The sequence below is a fragment of the Palaemon carinicauda genome, chromosome 27, assembly GCF_036898095.1.
Source record: "Palaemon carinicauda isolate YSFRI2023 chromosome 27, ASM3689809v2, whole genome shotgun sequence".
Lineage (NCBI taxonomy): Eukaryota > Metazoa > Arthropoda > Malacostraca > Decapoda > Palaemonidae > Palaemon > Palaemon carinicauda.
In genome coordinates this window covers 99,534,052-99,556,551 of record NC_090751.1, presented here as the reverse complement: position 1 = coordinate 99,556,551, position 22,500 = coordinate 99,534,052, and the positions used below count along the sequence as shown (strand labels likewise).

Here is a 22,500-nt window from a genome sequence, read left to right as displayed (position 1 = left end):
ACGAGAGAGAGTGCGAAATAGAGAGAACGAGAGAGAGAGAGAGAGAGCATAATAGAGAGAACGAGAGAGATCGAAATAGAGAGAGTGAAAGAGAGAACGAGAGAGAGAGTGAAAGAGAGAACGAGAGAGAGAGTGAAAGAGAGAACGAGAGAGAGAGTGAAAGAGAGAACGAGAGAGAGAGTGAAAGAGAGAGAACGAGAGAGTGAAATAGAGAGAACGAGAGAGTGAAATAGAGAGAACGAGAGAGAGAGAGAGAGAGAGAGAGAGAGAGAGAGAGAGAGAGAGAGAGAGAGAGAGAGAGAGAGAGAGAGAGCAATCTCATATTAGTGTAAGAGTGTGTATGACACACACATGCATTACAATACCCTCTTCATAGAGAAAATATATTCCTAGCGATACCCTTTATAAATTCATAGTATCACTCCTTTTAGATTGATTAAATTTTCTACTTGCAAAATGGCCCTTATCTCAATATTCGGTTGTTGAGGGTTGAAAGAATATATTTCTTTTACCTAACCTTCACGGAAAATACTTTAGAAAATCCAGGACTAGATTGGAAAAAAAGGGAAAATGAAAAGGAAAATCTCTTGACTTTTTTTCCGGCGACAAAATATCAGAAAGGATAAGAAAGGATAAGATAAATACAGGTTGGTCGAAAACCCTTTTTTTGTTATCAGCTACTTTTGTAAAGAATGAAGACCTCAAGTTGATAAGTTTATAGATTTCGTCACGATTTTTTTCTTGGAGGTGCCGATGATCAACTTGGGAAAGCGGGAGTTATCTGGTATGATTGAGATTCGGTTTAGTATGAAATTAGTTATATTTATATCTCCCTTATATAATAGGGTAAGTGTCTGGGTATATATGTATATGTATATGTATATGTATATATATATATATATATATATATATATATATATATATATATATATATATATATATATATATATATATATATACATATATATATATATATATATATGTATATATATATATATATATATATATATATATATATATATATATATATATATATATATATGTATATATATATATATATATATATATATATATATATATATATATATATATATATATGTATATATATATATATATATATATGTATATATATATATATATATATATATATATATATATATATATATATATATATATATATATATATATATATGTATATATATATATATATATGTATATATATATATATATATATATATATATATATATATATATATATATATATATATATATATATATATATATATATATATATATATATATATATATATATATATATATATATATATATATATATATATATATATATATATATATATATATATATATATTATATATATATATATATATATATATATATATATATATATATATATATATATATATATGTATATATATATGTATATATATATATATATATATATATGTATATATATATATATATATATATATATATATATATATATATATATATATATATATATATATATATATGTATATATATATATATATATATATATATATATATATATATGTATATATATATATATATATATATATATATATATATATATATATATATATATATATATATGTATATATATATATATATATATATATATATATATATATATATATATATATATATATATATATATATATATATATATATATATATATATATATATATATTATATATATATATATATATATATATATATATATATATATGTATATATATATATATATATATATATATATATATATATATATATATATATATATATATATATATATATATATATATATATATATATATATATACATATATATATATATATATATATATATATATATATATATATATACATATATATATATATATACATATATATATATATATACATATATATATCACTCACTCACTCCACTGGCTGCGGGCCTCCGTGGCTCTTTGCCGCCGCTACAAGAAGCTTCCAACGACCACGGTCCTGCGCAAAATCCCACCAATCCCCTGGATCATCCACTCCAAGCTTTGTCATGTCCCTTTTTATATTATCAGACCATCTCATACGGGGTCTTCCTGGAGGTCGTCTGCCCTCTGGTTGTCCTCTAGTAATCTGGCTTATCAGTCTATCCTCATCGGTCCTGGCCACATGTCCTGCCCACCTCAGTCTCTGTGCCATAATTGTGCTTGTTATCAGGGGTACTTCTGTCATTTCTCTCAGTTCATTGTTATGCCTTCTTCTCCATTGCCCCATCTCCACATCAAAGACCGGTCCACATATCCTTCTCAAGATTCCGTTTTCAAACACTTCCAACCTTCGTTCCAGATCCCTTGTCAGCCTCCAGGTTTCACAGCCATACGTTAACACGGGTCTAATAATAGTTGTATAGGTGTTCACCTTTGTTCTCCTTGATAAGATATTGCTGTTGAGAACTTTGGCTAAAGCCCAACCACATCTGGCTGCCGCTGCTATTCTTAATTTGACCTCTTCCTCTACTCTATTTTCAACTGTAACTGTTGAGCCAAGGTATTTGAAACTCTCAACAGCTTCCAACTCCATGTTTCCACACCTGATGTTACCCAGTATCCTCTCTTGCCTTGAAACTTTCAAGATTTTGGGTTTAGACTCATTTATTTCCAGGCCAACTCGATTTGCAACTTCTCTAAAAATTCTTATTTTTCTATCAATTTCTTGGATACTTTCACCACAAAAGTCAATATCATCAGCATAAGCTAATCTATCACACATAGTACCCCCAAGGTGTACTCCATTACCCTGTGGTGTTTGTCTCATGACCCATTCCAGCACTAGGTTAAAAAGATTCGCAGACAGTGCACATCCTTGCTTTAAACCACTATCAACTTCAAAGGGATCTGTTACTTCCCCTCCAATCCGTACTCTGCCTCTTATATTTCTATAACACATTTTTATTAGGCGTATAAGTTTCTCTGGTATTCTGAACTCTCTAAGTATTCTCCATAACGCCTCTCGTTGGATACTGTCATATGCCTGTTTAAAATCAATAAAGGCATGCCAGGACTCTTTATCATATTCCCAGTACTTCTCCAGGATCTGCCTTACAATAAATATTTGGTCTATGTATATATATACATATATATATACAAACATATATATATATATATATATATATATATATATATATATATATATATATATATATATGATGGGTTTAATATATATATATGTATATATATACATATATATATATATATATATATATATATATATATATATATATATATATATATATATATATATATATATATGTATATGTATATATATATATATATATATATAAATATATATATATATATATATATATATATATATATATATATATATATATATATATATATATATATATATATATATATATATATATATATATATAGGGGAAGGGAGAGTAATAGCCATACCATGGTGAGAGGGGGATGTGCATGTGCACATACCTATCTACATATTCATCAGTAATTTATGACGGGTCGTGTACACTGGTATATGTATATATAAATGATCATATTTTGGGGGGCCTGCTTCGTCTCATTACTTCTAATCCTTCATATCTATCTTCATTAAAGGTCAAATTTGCTAAGGATATCTTGAACTTTTAGTTCACAAATCTTCAATGATTTTAAGAATTCTGGTATTTTTCGACAGTTTAGTTCATGAACTCTCTTTGATGCTAAAGTCGGATGTTATCTAGATAATATACGACTTCGGCATCACTGAGAGTTCTTCTTGATGTTATCTAGATAATATACGACTTTGGCATCAATGAGAGTTCATGAACTCCCCTTGATGCTAAAGTCGGATATTATCTAGATAATGTACGACTTTGGTATCACTGAGAGTTCTTGAACTCCCCTTGATGCTAAAGTCTGATATTATCTAGATAATGTACGACTTCAGCATCACTGAGAGTTCTTCTTGATGTTATCTAGATAATATACGACTTTGGCATCAATGAGAGTTCATGAACTCCCCTTGATGCTAAAGTCTGATATTATCTGGATAATGTACGACTTTGGCATCAATGAGAGTTCATGAACTTCCCTTGATGCTAAAGTCTGATATTATCTAGATAATGTACGACTTTGGTATCACTGAGAGTTCTTGAACTCCCCTTGATGCTAAAGTCTGATATTATCTAGATAATATACGACTTTGGCATCAATGAGAGTTCATGAACTCCCCTTGATGCTAAAGTCTGATATTATCTAGATAATGTACGACTTTGGTATCACAGAGTTCTTGAACTCCCCTTGATGCTAAAGTCTGATATTATCTAGATAATATACGACTTGGGCATCACTGAGAGTTCTTGAACTCCCCTTGATGCTAAAGTCTGATATTATCTAGATAATATACGACTTTGGTATCACAGAGTTCTTGAACTCCCCTTGATGCTAAAGTCTGATATTATCTAGCTGATATACGACTTTGGCATCACTGAGAGTTCTCCTTGATATTATCTAGATAATATACGACTTTGGCATCACTGAGAGTTCATGAACTCCCCTTGATGCTAAAGTCTGATATTATCTAGATAATATACGACTTGGGCATCACTGAGAGTTCACCTTGATATTATCTAGATAATATACGACTTTGGCATCACTGAGAGTTCATGAACTCCCCTTGATGCTAAAGTCTGATATTATCTAGATAATATACGACTTGGGCATCACTGAGAGTTCTTGAACTCCCCTTGATGCTAAAGTCTGATATTATCTAGATAATATACGACTTGGGCATCACTGAGAGTTCTTCTTGATGTTATCTAGATAATATACGACTTTGGCATCAATGAGAGTTCATGAGCTCCCCTTGATGCTAAAGTCTGATATTATCTAGATAATGTACGACTTTGGTATCACAGAGTTCTTGAACTCCCCTTGATGCTAAAGTCTGATATTATCTAGATAATATATGACTTGGGCATCACTGAGAGTTCTTGAACTCCCCTTGATGCTAAAGTCTGATATTATCTAGATAATGTACGACTTTGGTATCACAGAGTTCTTGAACTCCCCTTGATGCTAAAGTCTGATATTATCTAGATAATATACGACTTGGGCATCACTGAGAGTTCTTGAACTCCCCTTGATGCTAAAGTCTGATATTATCTAGATAATATACGACTTTGGTATCACAGAGTTCTTGAACTCCCCTTGATGCTAAAGTCTGATATTATCTAGCTGATATACGACTTTGGCATCACTGAGAGTTCTTGAACTCCCCTTGATGCTAAAGTCTGATACTATCTAGATAATATACGACTTGGGCATCACTGAGAGTTCTTGAACTCCCCTTGATGCTAAAGTCTGATATCATCTAGCTGATATACGACTTTGGCATCACTGAGAGTTCTTGAACTCCCCTTGATGCTAAAGTCTGATATTATCTAGATGATATACGACTTTGGCATCACTGAGAGTTCATGAACTACCCTTGATACTATCTAGATAATATACGACTTTGGCATCACTGAGACTTCATGAACTCCCCTTGATGCTAAAGTCTGATATTATCTAGATAATATACGACTTTAGCATCACTGAGAGTTCTTGAATTCCCCTTGATGCTAAAGTGTGATATTATCTAGATAATATACGACTTTGGCATCACTGAGAGTTCTCCTTGATATTATCTAGATAATATACGACTTTGGCATCACTGAGAGTTCATGAACTCCCCTTGATGCTAAAGTCTGATATTATCTAGATAATATACGTCTTTGGCATCACTGAGTTCTTGAACTCCCCTTGATATTATCTAGATAATATACGTCTTTGGCATCACTGAGTTCTTGAACTCCCCTTGATATTATCTAGATAATATACGACTTTGGCATCACTGAGTTCTTGAACTCCCCTTGATATTATCTAGATAATATATGACTTTGGCATCACTGAGAGTTCTTGAATTCCCCTTGATGCTAAAGTCTGATATTATCTCGATAATATACGTCTTTGGCATCACTGAGTTCTTGAACTCCCCTTGATATTATTCAGATAATATACGACTTTGGCATCACTGAGACTTCATGAACTAAAAGCTTGATCGAAAAATACCAGAACTCTTGAATTTTTTTAAAAGTTTGTAAACTAGAAGTTGAAGATATCCTTAGCTAGTTTGATCTTCAATGAAGATGTATATGACGGAGGAAACGTGATGAGTCTTGAAGCTGCCCAAAATATAATTACTTAACTTCATGAGCTGCTTTTCTGATCCTATACTGATGGGGAACCCTATTCTCTACAGGATCTTTCGTAATCGATTCCTATCGTTTACATTGCAAGGTATTCAGCATTCTGCATTCCACACCACATATTGTTCGCCTATCGTCAAATCCACATCATCGAAGCACTTAGAAAACATGAAAGTCTTCAGTTTCCTCTTGAAAGCCTCAATATCTTCAAACTTTCGGATTTATCATGATCATCATTATCATCATTCATCATCATCGTCATCTCCTCCTTCGCCTATTGGCGTAAAAAGCCCCTGTTAGATTTCGCCTGCCGTCTCTATCTTGAGTTTTTAATTCATTATTATTATTATTATTATTATTATTATTATTATTATTATTATTATTATTATTGACAATCAAAAGCCATAGTATTGTTAAAATATATTATTGTACAATGGTAAAAAATATACAAGGAGAGACTTTCGGATACTGCTCCGTATCCCTCTTCAGTCCTACTGACGGTTAAACAATGGAGGGATCGTTATAACAGTGAAAAAAAAATAACAACTGGTTCAAGGCGGATGGATCTAAGTGTTGGTCAGGTAATCCCTGTTCGGTTGTTTCTGTTGGCGAGATGGCTGGAACGGCGAAGTGGTCGTTCAGGTGATTCCAGCTGAGCAGACACTCCATCGGTGCCATGACTTGAAGCTGTAGTAACCTCAGTCACCTGGGATAAAAGAGAGGTGGGAGCAACATCAGGGGTCTCACAATCACCAGACATAGGAGTACTAAAATCGTGGACAGAGTGGTCAATTATTAAAGAGATGGGACTGGACGCCTGGTGGGAGGAGATCAAGAGGTAGACCACGTAAACGCTGGAGGGATGGAATTGAAGAGATTTTGACAAAGAACAACATGCCAACAATTGAACAGCTGAGAAGAGAGGGAATTTTTGAAAACAGAATTGAGTGGAGAAGACTACTGATTCCACTGACAGGCTGAAAGCCTACCTGGGAGTGGAAGTGAAGTGAAGTGGTAAAACTATCTTCATCAGTGAAGGTTTTGTTCCCTTCCAAAGCACACCCTTTTCTAATAGCAGCTCCTTCCACTAGGCGACGAACACCAACATCCCCGCCCATAAAAATGACAGCGGCACCATTCCAATTGATGTTGCGTCCTGGAACGAACGAATGTGAAACCAGAGCATTATTCATTGCATGGAGTTCATAGGCCCTACGATGTTCAGAAAGTCTTACATCCAAACCCCGCCCACTTTCTCCAAAGTATTTCTGAGGGCAATTGGCACAGGGAATTTGATAAACACCGGGTGTTTTCCTAATACCATTGTTGTTATTATTGCACACTAACCGATTTCTGATAGTATTTTTAAAATTGAAAGCAATTTTAATTTCTTTTTGCTTACTATTTGCAAGATAGCAGGTATTTTCCAGTTTCTGATTGTAAGCTATGGATAAATACTTCCTAATGTGGTTAAAAATAAGTGAGTGTTCGAGAATACCCTAATAATATCTTAACATAAAAAATACTATTTTAACATAAAGAATTACTATCTTAACATTAAAAATACTATTTTAACATCAAAAAATTTTATTTTAACATTAAGAAATTACTATTTAAAGATAAGAAAGTGACCACTGTAAGTGAAAGTGTTCGAAAATGTCCAGTTCATTCCCTCCAAGCTTTCTTTCCTCGACATTTCATGCATATTTTGCCACCACATCCACCCCTAGTAAATCCATGCAAAAATGGAGTTGAGGACTTAAGAGTGAAACTATTTTCCCTCCCGGGCTGAAGCTGAGAGAGAGAGAGAGAGAGAGAGAGAGAGAGAGAGAGAGAGAGAGAGAGAGAGAGAGAGAGGAGCAGGAAGAGGAAGAGACGAAAAGGAAGAGGGAGAGGGAGAGAGAGAGGAAGAGACGAGAAGGAAGAGGAAGAGACGAGAAGGAAGAGGGAGAGGGAGAGAGAGAGAGGAAGAGAGGAGCAGGAAGAGGAAGAGACGAAAAGGAAGAGACGAAAAGGAAGAGACGAAAAGGAAGAGACGAAAAGAGAAAGAGAGGAAGAGAGGAAGAGAGGAAAAGAGGAAGAGTGGAAGAGAAAGAAAAGAAGAGGAAGAGGAGGAGGAGGAGGAAGAGAAAGAGAGGAACAGGAAGAGAGAGAGAGAGAGAGAGAGAGAGAGAGAGAGAGAGAGAGAGAGAGAGAGAGAGAGGCGCCATATTAAGACTCAATCATGGCGGGGGATGGGGGGAGGGGAAATGCAAGGCTATATAAGGCCTCTGGGTTAGGAGGGGGCAGGTCAAAGGGGTCTCCTGTCCCCCGGGGGGATCTCCTATCCCGTAGGGGGTCTCCTGTCCCCCAGGGGCTTAGGAGGAGTTGCAGGGGCTTATGGAGCCGAGGTGAGTTACCTGTTTCAAACCTTGTTACAGGAGGGACGGGATTATGGCGTGTAGGAGGAAGGTGGTGTCACTTTATAACCATCCACCTTCTTTTTTTTTTCTTTTTTTTTCCAAAATGGAATTTCAAAAAATCCAGGAATAGGGATTTTTAGGGTAACTGATATTATATTGTGATCATGTCTTATATTTATATATATATATATATATATATATATATATATATATATATATATATATATATATATATATATATATATATATATATATCAAATATAGTTTTATCTTTACTAATTTGAAACCTAATTCTACTCTCCCAAAAATGGAATTTCAAAAAATCCAGGAATAGGGATTTCTAGGGTAACAGATATTATATTGTGATCATGTCTTTTATATATATATATATTTTTTTTATCATTACTATTTTTTTATCATTACTAATTTAAAACCAAATTTTATTCTCCCTAAAATGAAATTTCAGAAAAATCCTGGGGTGGGGATTTGTAGTGTTACAGCTACTTTATCATGAGGTTTTATTTTTAGTTGTATCAATACTAATTCAAAACCCTCATTTTATCATTACATGAAATTTCACATAGTCCAGAAATGGGATTTTTATTGTTACAGCCATTTTATTGTGATCACTTTTTTTTTTTTTGCCTACCTTTTGAATATATATTTCTATCATCACTAATTCAAATCCATTATTCTATCATTACTTAGTTCAGTCTACTTATATTTATTATTTTAACCTGTTTCCCTCTTGGAATGTCTCAAATTTATAAAACAAGCATTCATGATCTACAGTACAAGGTCTTTAGAAATGGAATTTGGTGAAAGATTGAAAAAAGCAAATCAGGTAATGGCTAGGTTAGGTAAAATTTAGAAGTCAAATCGCCTGAAATCACACATAAAAATCAGGCTATATATAAGTTTAGTGAGGTTGGTGTTACTGTATGGACATTTATCGTGGTATGACAATGAAACTATATCCAACAGATTTTGTAGATTTGAGAACAAAGCCCTCAGGAAGATATTGAGAGTAAAATGGCAGGACAGGATTAGAAATGAAACTAAGAGTGAGGGGGTAGATGGAGATAGTTTGGGCATGCTCTTCGCACTCCCCAAAGAGAGATTTCACCAAATATTTGATTGGGCTCTAGTAGGCACTAGAAGAGTCTGAAGACCTAGGCCTACATGGCTGAGAACTATGAAGCGTGAAGTAGGAGATGAATGGAGAAGTATTGGTTAAATTGCTCACGATAGAGACGACTGGCGAAATCTGAGGCCATTTGCGTCAATGGGCGGAGGAGATGATGATGATGATTCATAGATACTTCATTTTTAACTTTAAAGTTTTTTAGCAATTTTTTTCCAAATTCCAAAATAGTTTTACTTGAACATCCGAGATTTTATTTTCCCTTATTTTTTCAATTGCTTTTAGATTTTATATAGTTCTCATATGCAAACATAAACAACTGATCTCGTCTCTCGCGAGATATATCAGTCTCAATAAAAAAAAATTTCAAAAACTTATCGAAGACCAAAAAAACAAATCTGGCACATCCACATCCTTGTTAGAGATTACGAATAGAAAATCGCCTTGTGTTGCAAGCTTCTATTTTCAGGATTTGTGCTGAGCTCTTAAATGTCACCTTGCTAGATAAAAGAAAACCCACGCAACGTGATATATCATTTGCAATTGCATTCAAGTCTTCTCGAAAGGATATATACAACCTCTAGGTTTGTTGGCTGATTGGTAACGTCTCTGCCTGGTGTTTGCCAGACGGGGTTAACGAGTCCCGCTCAGACTCGTTAGTGTCATTAGTGTCTGCAATCTCACCATCTTTGAGTGCAAAGGTTGAGGGGTATGGGGGAGACAATAGGTCTATTTGCTAAGTCATCAGCAGCCATTGCCTGGCCTTCCCTGGTCGTAGCTTAGGTGTAGAGGGGGCTTGGGCGCTGATCATATATGGTCAGTCTCTGGAGCATTGTTCTTCTTGCTAGGGCAATGTCACTGTCCCTTGCCTCTGCCATGCATGAACGACCTTTAAACCTTTTAAGATACCACTATTATTTGATTGTGACTTATGACTCTTATATGGATGTTCACGATAAAAGACTTCTCAAGTCTAGATGACGAAATTAGAAATAGACTTTTAAGCCTCTTGCAGTGAATGCACAAATGATTGGCTGATTGTTTTAATCTTGATTATCGTTTAAAGGTTTAAAGGTCGCTCATGAATAGCAGAGACAAGGGACAGTGACAATGCCCCAGAGACTGACCATATATCCATATGATCAGCTCCTAAACTTAGTGATTATCAAAATTTTTAAAGGTCGCTCATGAATGGAAGAGGCAAGGGACAGTGACAATGCCCCAGAGACTGACTATATATATATATATATATATATATATATATATATATATATATATATATATATATATATATATATATATATATATATATATACATATATATATATATATATATATATATATATATATATATATATATATATATATATATATATGTTTATATATATATATATATATATATATATATATATATATATATATATATATATATATATATATATCTATATAGATATATATCTATATATATATAGATATATATATAGATAAATATATATATATATATATATATATATCTATATAGATATATATCTATATATATAGATATATATATAGATATATATATATATATATATATATATATATATATATATATATATATATATATATATATATAATGTATATATATATTTATATATATATGTTTATATATATATACATATATATATATATATATATATATATATATATATTTATATATATATGTTTATATATATATACTATATATATATATATATATATATATATATATATATATATATATATATATATATATATATATATATATATATATATATATATGTTATATATATATATATATATATATATATATATATATATATATATATATATATATGTTATATATATATATATATATATATATATATATATATATATATATATATATATATATATATATGTTTATATATATAACGGATTTTGAGCGAAGCGAAAAATCTATTTTTGGGTGAGATAGCCATGTCGTCCTGATGGAAGTTCCTATAGGGTAGCTTCCTAGGGTATATTACAACTACGGCGATATTCCCAGAGAATTTACCTTAAGGTACCAGAATTCTAACTCCTGGAGCGAGTATCCCTCGTGAAAGGGATATCGCGACATATCAGAGGACGTATTCTAGACACGTCACATGGCAATCTACTACCTAAATAGAGATTCGTCTCGTAGGAGGGAGATTGACGAGATACGAATTCGGGAAGAAAAAGGGGGGAGCCGCTCCCAAGGCCTCCCAATCCCCCGATTCGTATGCGTGCCTGGCGCCAATCCTGGCGCCATCTGTATTCCTTGTAGCGTACACGAGGTGCTACAGATACTGTATGTAGGGAGGGGTCCTACAGCCCTTTCTTAGAAAGGCAAGGGCGGGTCCATCAGGACGACATGGCTATCTCACCCAAAAATAGATTTTTCGCTTCGCTCAAAATCCGTTTTTTGGGCTCAAGCCATGTCGTCCTGATGGAAGTGTACCAGAGCATTACTGTATCTGTGGATTCTCAGAACGTGCCGTACTCCCCGGAGATATTTATTCCCGGTCGACTAGACCTAGAGACCTAAGATGTTACCGTTATACATCTTTTCAACTAACTATAAACTATGTTAGAGCTTCCTGCCCCCTACAGGGAAGAGTCCTACTAGACTCTGGAAAGTCTCGAAGAGTACATATATCTATGTATGAATCTCAGGCAAGCTAATATAGTGGTCTCGCCCTATATTAAGTAAAGCATAGTTTGTATAGAACTACTGCATCAATATATTGACCAGTCATCCGCACAATACTTGTATTGGACAAAGGTTTATATCCGCATAGGAAGAAACTAATAAAACCGCCCTCGTCCCTTTATGGGACGGAGTCCTCCCATTAGGGGACTTACATAAACCAATGCAACATAGCTTGCAAAACAGAACAATTCTATCAGAATTATCCCAGATAAGATACATAGAATTAAATGCTCAATTATACCAATAAATTGACACAGGTGAAAGAGACGCAAGGTTCTCAAGAACAAGTTTATTGACAGATAATAAACAGACAGGTTAACAACAAATATATATATTTATATAAAAGGGGGTAACCCAAAACTTTAAGCATAAGTATGATAGTAAACAGAACTTGTTTATCTGAAAGAAAAACCATTAAACACCACTTTAATGAGATACCAAGGTATCAAGTCATCAAAAAATCTGTATTACAAATCAATCACATTAGCGTTAGAAACGCTTGGCACACATGTCTGAACTTATGCAAGGTTCACCTTTGAAGGAAGGAACAGTCTATATGGGCACTTGGTGCCCTCATTTTAGTTTGTAGTACAGTATGTACCTACACACTCACCCTGGACTTAATCGTCCCAATTAAGACCACTGTTCCTCGCAGAGTTAAACAGTAGGGTTAACTACACGACCCACTGCTACCACAGATCTCTTAAGTTCCTCTACTTGCTTCGCATAGTGGCGAAAGAACACCCTGGAAGATTTCCAGCCCGTGTATGAACGGAGATGTTCAAAATCCATACAATTAAAGAAATTTAGGGATGAGGCAACTTTCCTCGGATCGTGACCTGCGGGTGTACTGTCAGGATCCGCTCTGCGAATAAAATATGTCATTTTCGCTCTGAGTTGATTCAGAGATAAATTTGAGCCTGATGTTTCTCCCCTGAATAGTTGACTACCCTTGAAGTCTGAAGTTCTACGAAGATAGACCTTTAGGCATTCTACTGGACATAGAGATGCATCTTCTTTCAGAGGGCAGATTCTCCAGGGACCCCACCTGTTGGTGGGTAACTCATTCTTGGCGAGAAACGTAGGATCCGGAAACAGGTTCAGCTCCCCCCCATCCAGGAACTGAACACGACCTGCCTCTCTCGAGAGGGCTACGATCTCACTAACCCTGGCCCCGGACGCGAGTGCAAATAGGAAAATAACTTTTTGCGTTAAATCCTTTAACGTGTTAGCTGCCAATCCTTGGCCATGGAGGTGGATGAAGAAAGATAAGCAGAAGTCTGTTGAGATCTCCTGCGGATTCTTTGCCTTTACAAAGGCCACCCACTTTCTCCAAGATGACTCATATTGCCTTCTAGTCGATTTGCACTTGTATTCCTCTAGGAAGTCTATGCTAGCTCTCGAAATCCCGAAACGCTTTCTCACCGCTAGGGCGAGAAAATCATGAGCTGCAGGGTCTGGGTTTTCTGTAATGAAGCGCAGACAGTCGACTTCTGGACTCGCTGGGTCAGAACTGGATGTGGTAGCGGCACGAACTTCATCTGTAGTTCCAACGCCAAGGGGAACCACATACTGTTCGCCCACTTGTGGGCCACTATTGCCGCTACCCCCTTGAAGGATCTCAGTTTGTTGAGGACCCTCAACAGAAGGTTGTGAGGAGGGAACAGATAAATCCTGGACCACCTGTTCCAGTCGAGGGACATTGCGTCCACTGCTTCCGCTAAGGGGTCCTCGTACGGGGACACGTACAGGGGCAACTTCTTGTTGTCTTTCGTCGCAAAGAGGTCTATTTGCAGTTCTGGGACTTGATTCAGAATGAAGGAAAATGATCCTGCGTCTAAGGACCATTCCGACTCTATCGGTGTGAACCTGGATAGAGCGTCCGCTGTCACATTGCGGACTCCTTGAAGGTGAACTGCCGACAGGTACCACTTCTTCTTTTCTGCCAATCGGAAAATGGCTAACATCATTTGGTTGAGAGGTGGTGACCTCGACCCTTGTCGATTCAAGCATCTCACAACCACCTCGCTGTCTGTCACCAATCTTATGTGGATCGAGTGACGCGGGGAGACTTTCTTTAAGGTAAGGAGCACTGCCATAGCTTCTAGAAAGTTTATATGAAAGGTCCTGAATAGCTTGGACCAAGTCCCCTGGACTTTTTTCCGATGAGAGTGACCTCCCCATCCCTCCTTTGAGGCGTCTGAGTGAATCGTCATCGACGGGGGAGGTGGCTGAAGAAGAACCGACTTCTTTAGATGTCTGGCTTGGGACCAAGGTCTGAGAAGAGTACGTAGCCGAGGCGGCACTGGTCTTCTCAGGTCTCTTCGCGCGTTTGATGCATACCTTCTCCAAACTCCGGTTGCATCCTTTAGCTGTGCTCTTAGCACTGGGTCTGTCACTGAAGCAAACTGGAGAGAGCCTAGTACCCTCTCCTGTTCGCGTCTTGATATCCTTTTGGAATCTAGAAGTCTCTTGACAGAGCCCGATATCTCCTTCCTTTTCTTCATTGGGATGGAGAAACTGTGTGACAAAAGGTCCCAGTGGATTCCCAGCCACTGGAACTTTTGGGATGGAGAAAGTCGAGACTTTTTCTTGTTGATCTTGAAGCCTAGGTACTCTAGGAACTGGATCACCTGACTGGAAGCTTGTAAGCATTCGGTCTCGGATGCTGCCCACACCAGCCAGTCGTCCAGGTAGGCTACTACCTGAATTCCCTTTAGGCGTAATTGTTTGAGAGCTGCGCTCGCAAGCTTCGTGAAAATCCTTGGGGCTATGTTTAGCCCGAATGGCATGACTCTGAAGGCGTACAGTTTCCGTTGTAGCCTGAACCCTAGGTAGGGGGAGAGTCGACGGCTGATTGGGATGTGCCAATAGGCGTCTGACAAGTCTATAGAGACTGACTATGCCCTCTTGGGCAGTAAGGTCCTTATGTGTTGCAGTGTTAGCATCTTGAATTTGCAATTCACTATGAACTTGTTGAGTGGTGACAAGTCCAGAATGACTCTGAGCTTTTCCGAGTCTTTCTTGGGAACACAAAACAGCCTCCCTTGGAATTTGATGGACTTCACCTTTCGGATCACATTTTTCTCCAACAGTTCTTGAACGTACTCCTCCAAAATGGGGGTGGAGTGTTGGAAAAACCGAAGGCATGGGGGTGGAGTGCTGTACCAGCTCCAACCCAGTCCATTCTTGAGTAGGCTTTGGGCCCAGTGATCGAAGGTCCAGCGATCCCAAAATTTCATTAGTCTCCCTCCTACCGGTATCGTTTCACTTGGACTGCCGTCCTGAGGTCTTGCCTCCCTGACCACGACCACCTCTGAATCCCCTTCCCCTTGAGGGGCGCCTAGACGAGCCTCTGGCTGCTCCTCTAGGCTTTGCACGAAAGGAAGAAGACTGTCCTTCGAACGTTGGGGTGAATGTGGTTGACTGACCTGGCACAGCCTGGGGTACCCACTGAAAAGTAGTCGGGGTTTGTGCCACCATCTGGGGCACTGGAGGCAAAGGCAATTGCAGTTGCTGTTGCTGTCTATAAGGCTTGGCTGGCCGAGACGGTAGCCTAGTCCTCATATTCTTCCTCTTTGGTTGAGGACCCTCATCCGGGGAAGATTTTCTTTTGATAGCCAGGCCCCACTTCTGGAGAAGGTTTCTATTCTCCACGGCGGCCTTATCAACAACCTCTTTGACCACATCGGTAGGGAAAAGGTCTTTTCCCCAAATGTTGGAGGATATTAACTTCCTTGGCTCGTGTCTCACCGAAGCCCCGGTGAACACGAACTCCCTGCAAGCTCTCCTTGCCTTGACGAAGCCATAAAGGTCCTTCGTCACTGTGGCTAGGTGAGACTTAGCCACAACCATGAACATTTCATGGACCTTAGGGTCACTTGCCATCGTCTCAAGAGTAGTCTGATGAGACATTGAGGCAGCCAGTCTTTCTTTTGTCTCGAACTCTCTTCGTAAAAGAAATTCGGACAACTTGGGGAGGTCCTCGCCGAATTGCCGTCCGGCAATATCAGCCTCCAACTTTCCCACTGAGAATGTCAGATGGACATCCTTCCAGTCCTTGTGGTCCATAGGCAGAGCCAGCGACAAGGGTTTACACTCCTCCAGGGAGGGGCAAGGCTTGCCGGCCTCGATTGCCTTTAGGACAGCCGCAAACCCTTTTTGTAAAAAGGGGAAGGCTCTATCAGAAGAGGACACAAAAGAAGGGAGCTTCTTGCTCAATGCTGCTACCTTCGAATTCGAGAAGCCCTTCTCTTTCATCGAGGATGAAAGTAGGGCTTGAGCCTTAGCATGGTCCATAATAATGACCTCTTTCGGCTCTGTCTCCTCCCTTGAAGCTGGTTCTTTTCTCAGCCGGACATAGCAGTCCGGATATGATGCCTTGCTGGGCCAGAATTCTACCTCCTCTAGGAGAACTGAACCCAGCTTATCCGAAATGACGATCTTACCAGTCGTCATTGGCATGTGCTCAGCATACCTCCATGGGTTAGCATCTGAGCATATGGGAAGGTCTTTCACATTGAGCCTTTTCCGGGGCCCATGTGATTCTGCTAGGGACTGCATACGCAGTTCCATTGCAGCCGCCTTCTCCTGATTCTCCTTCTGCATTTGTTGGATCATTCCAACAATCGAAGAGAGGGCCTGTCCCAGTTCTACTGGGAGACCAGCGGATGTTGAGGGGATGGGCTCCGGCATCTGAACCGGAGTAGCCGACACCTCGTCGACCCCATCCTCTGCGACATCCGGGGTTTGAACTTGATCCTGACCTTCTGCCAGGAGGTCTTCTTCCAAACCTTCGTCCACATCAGACATCCTGTCACACAACTGGATGTCTTGCATCGCATCTGCGACTTCCTCGTCCACCTGGACTAGGTCTTGGGGGATCTCCTCTTGAGGCTGGGGAATCACTGCTTCAGCTGATGCCTGGGGAAAAAGATACGCCCTCATCTTCTCACTAGGAAGATAAGGGCCAGAGGTGTTCTTCTTGAAGCCCCTTACCCAAGTACGGAGCTTTTCCCTAGCTATATCCCTTGATTCCGCCGTTCTAGGGGAATCAAAAGCCTCAGTAATCAGGTTAGTGCATACAGTACATACCTGAGGGTCCCAATACTGGAGATCATCCTTGGAGACAGCGCATGCTGCGTGTCTCCTACAACACTCATGTCCGCAGAGGTTCCTGCTACGGACATTGCAGAAAACATTTCCGCACTTCGGAGGGTCCTCCTGTAAAGAGAAAAAATTTCCATGAGTATCAAGTGAACTATGTATCACTAGATATGCATAGTATAGCATAACAATTCATAAAGGAAAGACACACACTTGTGTTTCCCTCACAACCCATTGTTGCAGCTTTCCAGATAATAAAATCAAAATTGGTTTATCTCTACTAGAGTAACCAATGCAAGGTTTCCAGAGGAAACAGGTGGAGCTCACACCTAGGCAATGATTTTAAAATCCTGGATAATAGACGGGGAAGACTCTGCTTCCTGTCTGAGGGCAACAGCAAAGGGCTGTGCAAGAAAACACAATAGTGTTAGAAGATACAGTGCTGTACCTAAACTTTTACTATAGTTTTCTTCTTACTGTATATGCTATACAGAAGAATACTAGTACAGTATAGGAGGATGTGTGCCGGCCTGCCTTTGCCGGCCGGCACACACCACAATTAGCTTTAAAGTATACTACTTAACAGCTATAGGGCGGCAGCCTTCTGGTTCAAATGCCTGTGCCGGCGGCAGTAGCTGCCGGCCAGCAACAGCCAGTGTTGGCCGGCAATGACTGCCGGCCAGTAACTACACAAGGTAGTACCTAGCTGCCGGCCACACTCTTGGTGACCGGCAGACAAGGACTGACATAAGCCGGCCGGCAAAGGTACAAGACTGATGCCAGCCGGCAGCAAAAGAACCAGAAGACTACACCTGCCCGGCTGTCTGCCTCATAGGCCGGCAGCCGGGACAGGTACAGCACTAGAAGAAAATAGAATGGATGCCGGGATAAGAGTGTACACGACCCCCCAAGCCCGGCAACCGAAAGAGTGCATATAAGGAAGGGGAGAAACTTAATTCAGGCTTCCTTGACCAATGCCGTCCGGCTCTGTCGGCAGGCATGGATGAGGGACCAAGAGAGGTCCGGGCAGCACTCGAAAACATAAGACCCTTGCCGGCCAGCATCTCAGCCGGCCGGCAATGGCCTTAGTCAATTCCATATCCCAACCTATACTAGGTCCAGAAGTAGAATGACGTACAGTACAGTAATACCCCTGCCAGCCAGCTCTGCCGGCCGGCAAGGTACAGTACAGTAATGGCAAGGCCATTACGGAGATAGAGGGGGAAGGGACAAAAGGGTCCTGCCAACCTTGCTTTAGTGACAGATCACCCGCAGCCAAGAACTCTGTCTTAGCCTAAGGGAGATCTAAGGGAAAGGGCCAGCAATACTTGCCAGCTTCCAAAGCACCAAAGCAAGGAAGGCGTTGCTATTCCCAAGGGAAGATTTTATCCTCCCCAATAACAGCAACAGGACTTAGTCTGGTCGATCACAAAAGGAGGAATCATACTACAGAAACCTTCGATAGTGACCTAAGGGAGCTAAGCTCCCTTTATAAGTGTTAGGTCAGCGAGGGGAACTCTGCCCCAAGCCAGACAACACGGACTCAGACTAAAAAACTCTGTTGTTCTGTCCCTCTTTGAACCAGACTTTGCTGGAACAGGAAGGTACAGTAACACCCTAGTATAGTTTTATCGAAAATAAATTCGGAAAAAACCACTTAGGGATAAGCCCAAGGCTTAAACAGAGGGAAAGGGATTGCATACCTTCTCCGAAGAAAAGAAAGCAACCGGGGAGAATAATAAAGTATACTAAGGCTCCATAAGCAATTAACCTAGGCACCAAGAGAATCGATTACCTAATTCACCGAAACTCTCACGTATACAATCTTGGAAATATTCCACACAGTCTAAAATGTATAAAATATAGCCTAAAGCTTTAATAAACTTTTAATTACACTCGGAAAAACCAAAATCATGCATTAAGTACTAGGACCAAACGACTAGGCTACATGGCCTAGCGTAGGCCAGAATGGCGAATACTTCGCCAAATAATACTAAGCACGAAAGGAAATCCTATGTAAAGCTAAATAGCTAAAATTTATTAAGCAAAACAACCAGGAATGTCACTCTGACTAACTAATTTATACCTAGCGAGTGACAGTGTCCAGGACACCTCTGGTAGGCTACGGCTCTTGTATCAAAGATTAATCCTATTAATCACTCAAAATTTTACCAAGAGCCTACATTTATACATAACAGACACTATACTCAACTTATCCGAGGCCAACGAAGACGGAGAAGCCATGAAAAGCTGAATAAATCCAAGATTTGCGAGAAAAACAGGAAAAAACACCGAGTTGTTAAGCTACGCAAAAAGGAATACAGATGGCGCCAGGATTGGCGCCAGGCACGCATACGAATCGGGGGATTGGGAGGCCTTGGGAGCGGCTCCCCCCTTTTTCTTCCCGAATTCGTATCTCGTCAATCTCCCTCCTACGAGACGAATCTCTATTTAGGTAGTAGATTGCCATGTGACGTGTCTAGAATACGTCCTCTGATATGTCGCGATATCCCTTTCACGAGGGATACTCGCTCCAGGAGTTAGAATTCTGGTACCTTAAGGTAAATTCTCTGGGAATATCGCCGTAGTTGTAATATACCCTAGGAAGCTACCCTATAGGAACTTCCATCAGGACGACATGGCTTGAGCCCAAAAATATATATATATATATATATATATATATATATATATATATATATATATATATATATATATATATATATATATATATATATATATATATATATATATATATTTATATATATATATATGTATATATATATACATATTTATATATATATATATATATATATATATATTTACTCTATATATATATATATATATATATATATATATATATATATATATATATATATATATATATATATATATATATATATATATATATATATATATATATATATATATATATATATATATATATATATGATCTTGGCAGAATACATACAAGGTACGCAGTTAATGTTACTGTTGTTGTCAGTCTACGCAGTATTAGACATACAGTTAATGATGTTTCTGCTGTCGTCAGACTACGAGTAGTTTCGCCCATATTTTTTAAGGCTAAGTCCTACACAGTATTCTATGTTAATTTTTTTTCAATGAGGCGCATTTGCATTGACTCGCAGCGGTGCCCTTTTAGCTTGGAAATGTTTCCTGTTATCTCATTGGTTAGAATTATCTTGTCCAACCAATCAGCGGTCAGGAAACTTTTCAGAGCTAAAAGGGGTACCCCTGCGAGTCGGTGCAAATCTTCCTCACTAAAAAAAATTGACTACAGAAGTTTCATTTCGGCTGGATCTTTCCTACGATGTAGTAGGATTACTGGAACTTACAGGTTCAAACTTAGGGCAAAGGCCCTTTTGTGCTTAGCTGGTCAACATGTCCTGTCCATAGTAATTCCATTGCACGAAGGAATAGCTCCTATTTTGTATTTTATCTAAGAAAGGATCTTCCTTAAAAGGAAAGGAATTAAGACAGACAGGATTCCAACCTATTTTTACTATATTTTGCCAACTTCCTTAAGCCTACGGATGCCCATCAATGAAAGACAAACTGAGGGCAGTGAGCTCTTGTTTACTTGAAGAAATGTCAAGAGAGATGAGTTATATTGTTAAGAGAGGAATCGTTCGGTGTTCCTGAACTATTATTGACAGCGGAATATTATGGGATTATATACATATATATTTGCTGTTTATGCTTTATCTAATGATTATCGCGTTTTAGTATTTATAACAGCTAATAGAAATGTGGTTTTCTGCTAAATCCTTATATGTTTTATTTACAATGTTTTGTAGTTAGCGTAATTATCTAAAATTAGGTTCATGTTACTATATTCGTCTATTAAACTAACATATCGGTGAGTTGATAGTTTAAATGCAGTTATATCCTTGTTTTGATTATGTCCTTAATATATTCAGATACAGGAAGAGGGACATATAGAGATATAGGAAGAGGGACACAGAGATACAGGAAGAGGGACACAAAGACATGGAGGGGGACACATAGACATATGGAGACGGACACATAGAGACAGAGAGGGACACAGAGAGACATGGAGAGGGACACAGAGTGACAGGGAGAGGGACACATAGAGATGGAGAGGGACGCATAGAAAGACAGAGAGGGAGAGTGTCAGAAAGGGACACATAGAGACAAAGGGACACATAGAGACAAAGGGACACATAGAGGCACAGAGGAACACACAGCGAGACACAGAGGAACAAATAGACACAGAAGGACACATAGCGAGAGACAGAAGGAAACATTGCGAGACATAGAGGGACACATTGCGAGACACAGATGGACACATAGCGAGACAGAGGGACACATAGAGAGACAGAGGGACACACAGAGGCACAGAGACACATAGCGAGACTCATACGGACACATAGCGAGACAGAGGGACACATAGAGAGACAGAAGGACACACGTACACTGGCCAGAGAAAGTAACTGAATATTTGAACAGCGCATCCTATTTCACGGTGTCAAAATTGTAATGGTACATAGAGAGAGAGAGAGAGAGAGAGAGAGAGAGAGAGAGAGAGAGAGAGAGAGAGAGAGAGAGAGAGAGAGAGAGAGAGAGAAGGCATGTATAGAATTTTTGAAGAAGATATCACAATTCTGAGGTTTGCGTGCCACCAACATCCAAGTCTTCAAAAGTTCTTGGGGCCACCTTTTAGAGAGTGAATGGGAAAACTCCTTTGTAAGTGTTGAAGTGTTGTTAAGCCGAGAAACTTATACCTCGAGAGTTTTATCGCGATACTTTTTCGTTCTTCGAATTATTCGTCTGACTATTGGTTTATAGATTTTATA

General features: G+C 38.3%; 1 protein-coding gene across 1 annotated transcript; it reads right to left on the bottom strand.

Moving 5' to 3' along the window:
• Positions 1–21,599: 21,599 nt before the first annotated feature.
• On the bottom strand, positions 21,600–21,995 carry LOC137621055 (uncharacterized). The gene has a single exon (XM_068351493.1). The coding sequence runs from the start codon at positions 21,993–21,995 to the stop codon at positions 21,600–21,602; it is 396 nt and encodes a 131-aa protein (XP_068207594.1).
• Between the last annotated feature and the right edge of the window lie 505 nt (positions 21,996–22,500).

Bases quoted from the DNA above. Each gene is read 5' to 3' on its own strand.
- LOC137621055 (XM_068351493.1), bottom strand. From the start codon at position 21,995: ATGTGTCCATCTGTGTCTCGCAATGTGTCCCTCTATGTCTCGCAATGT.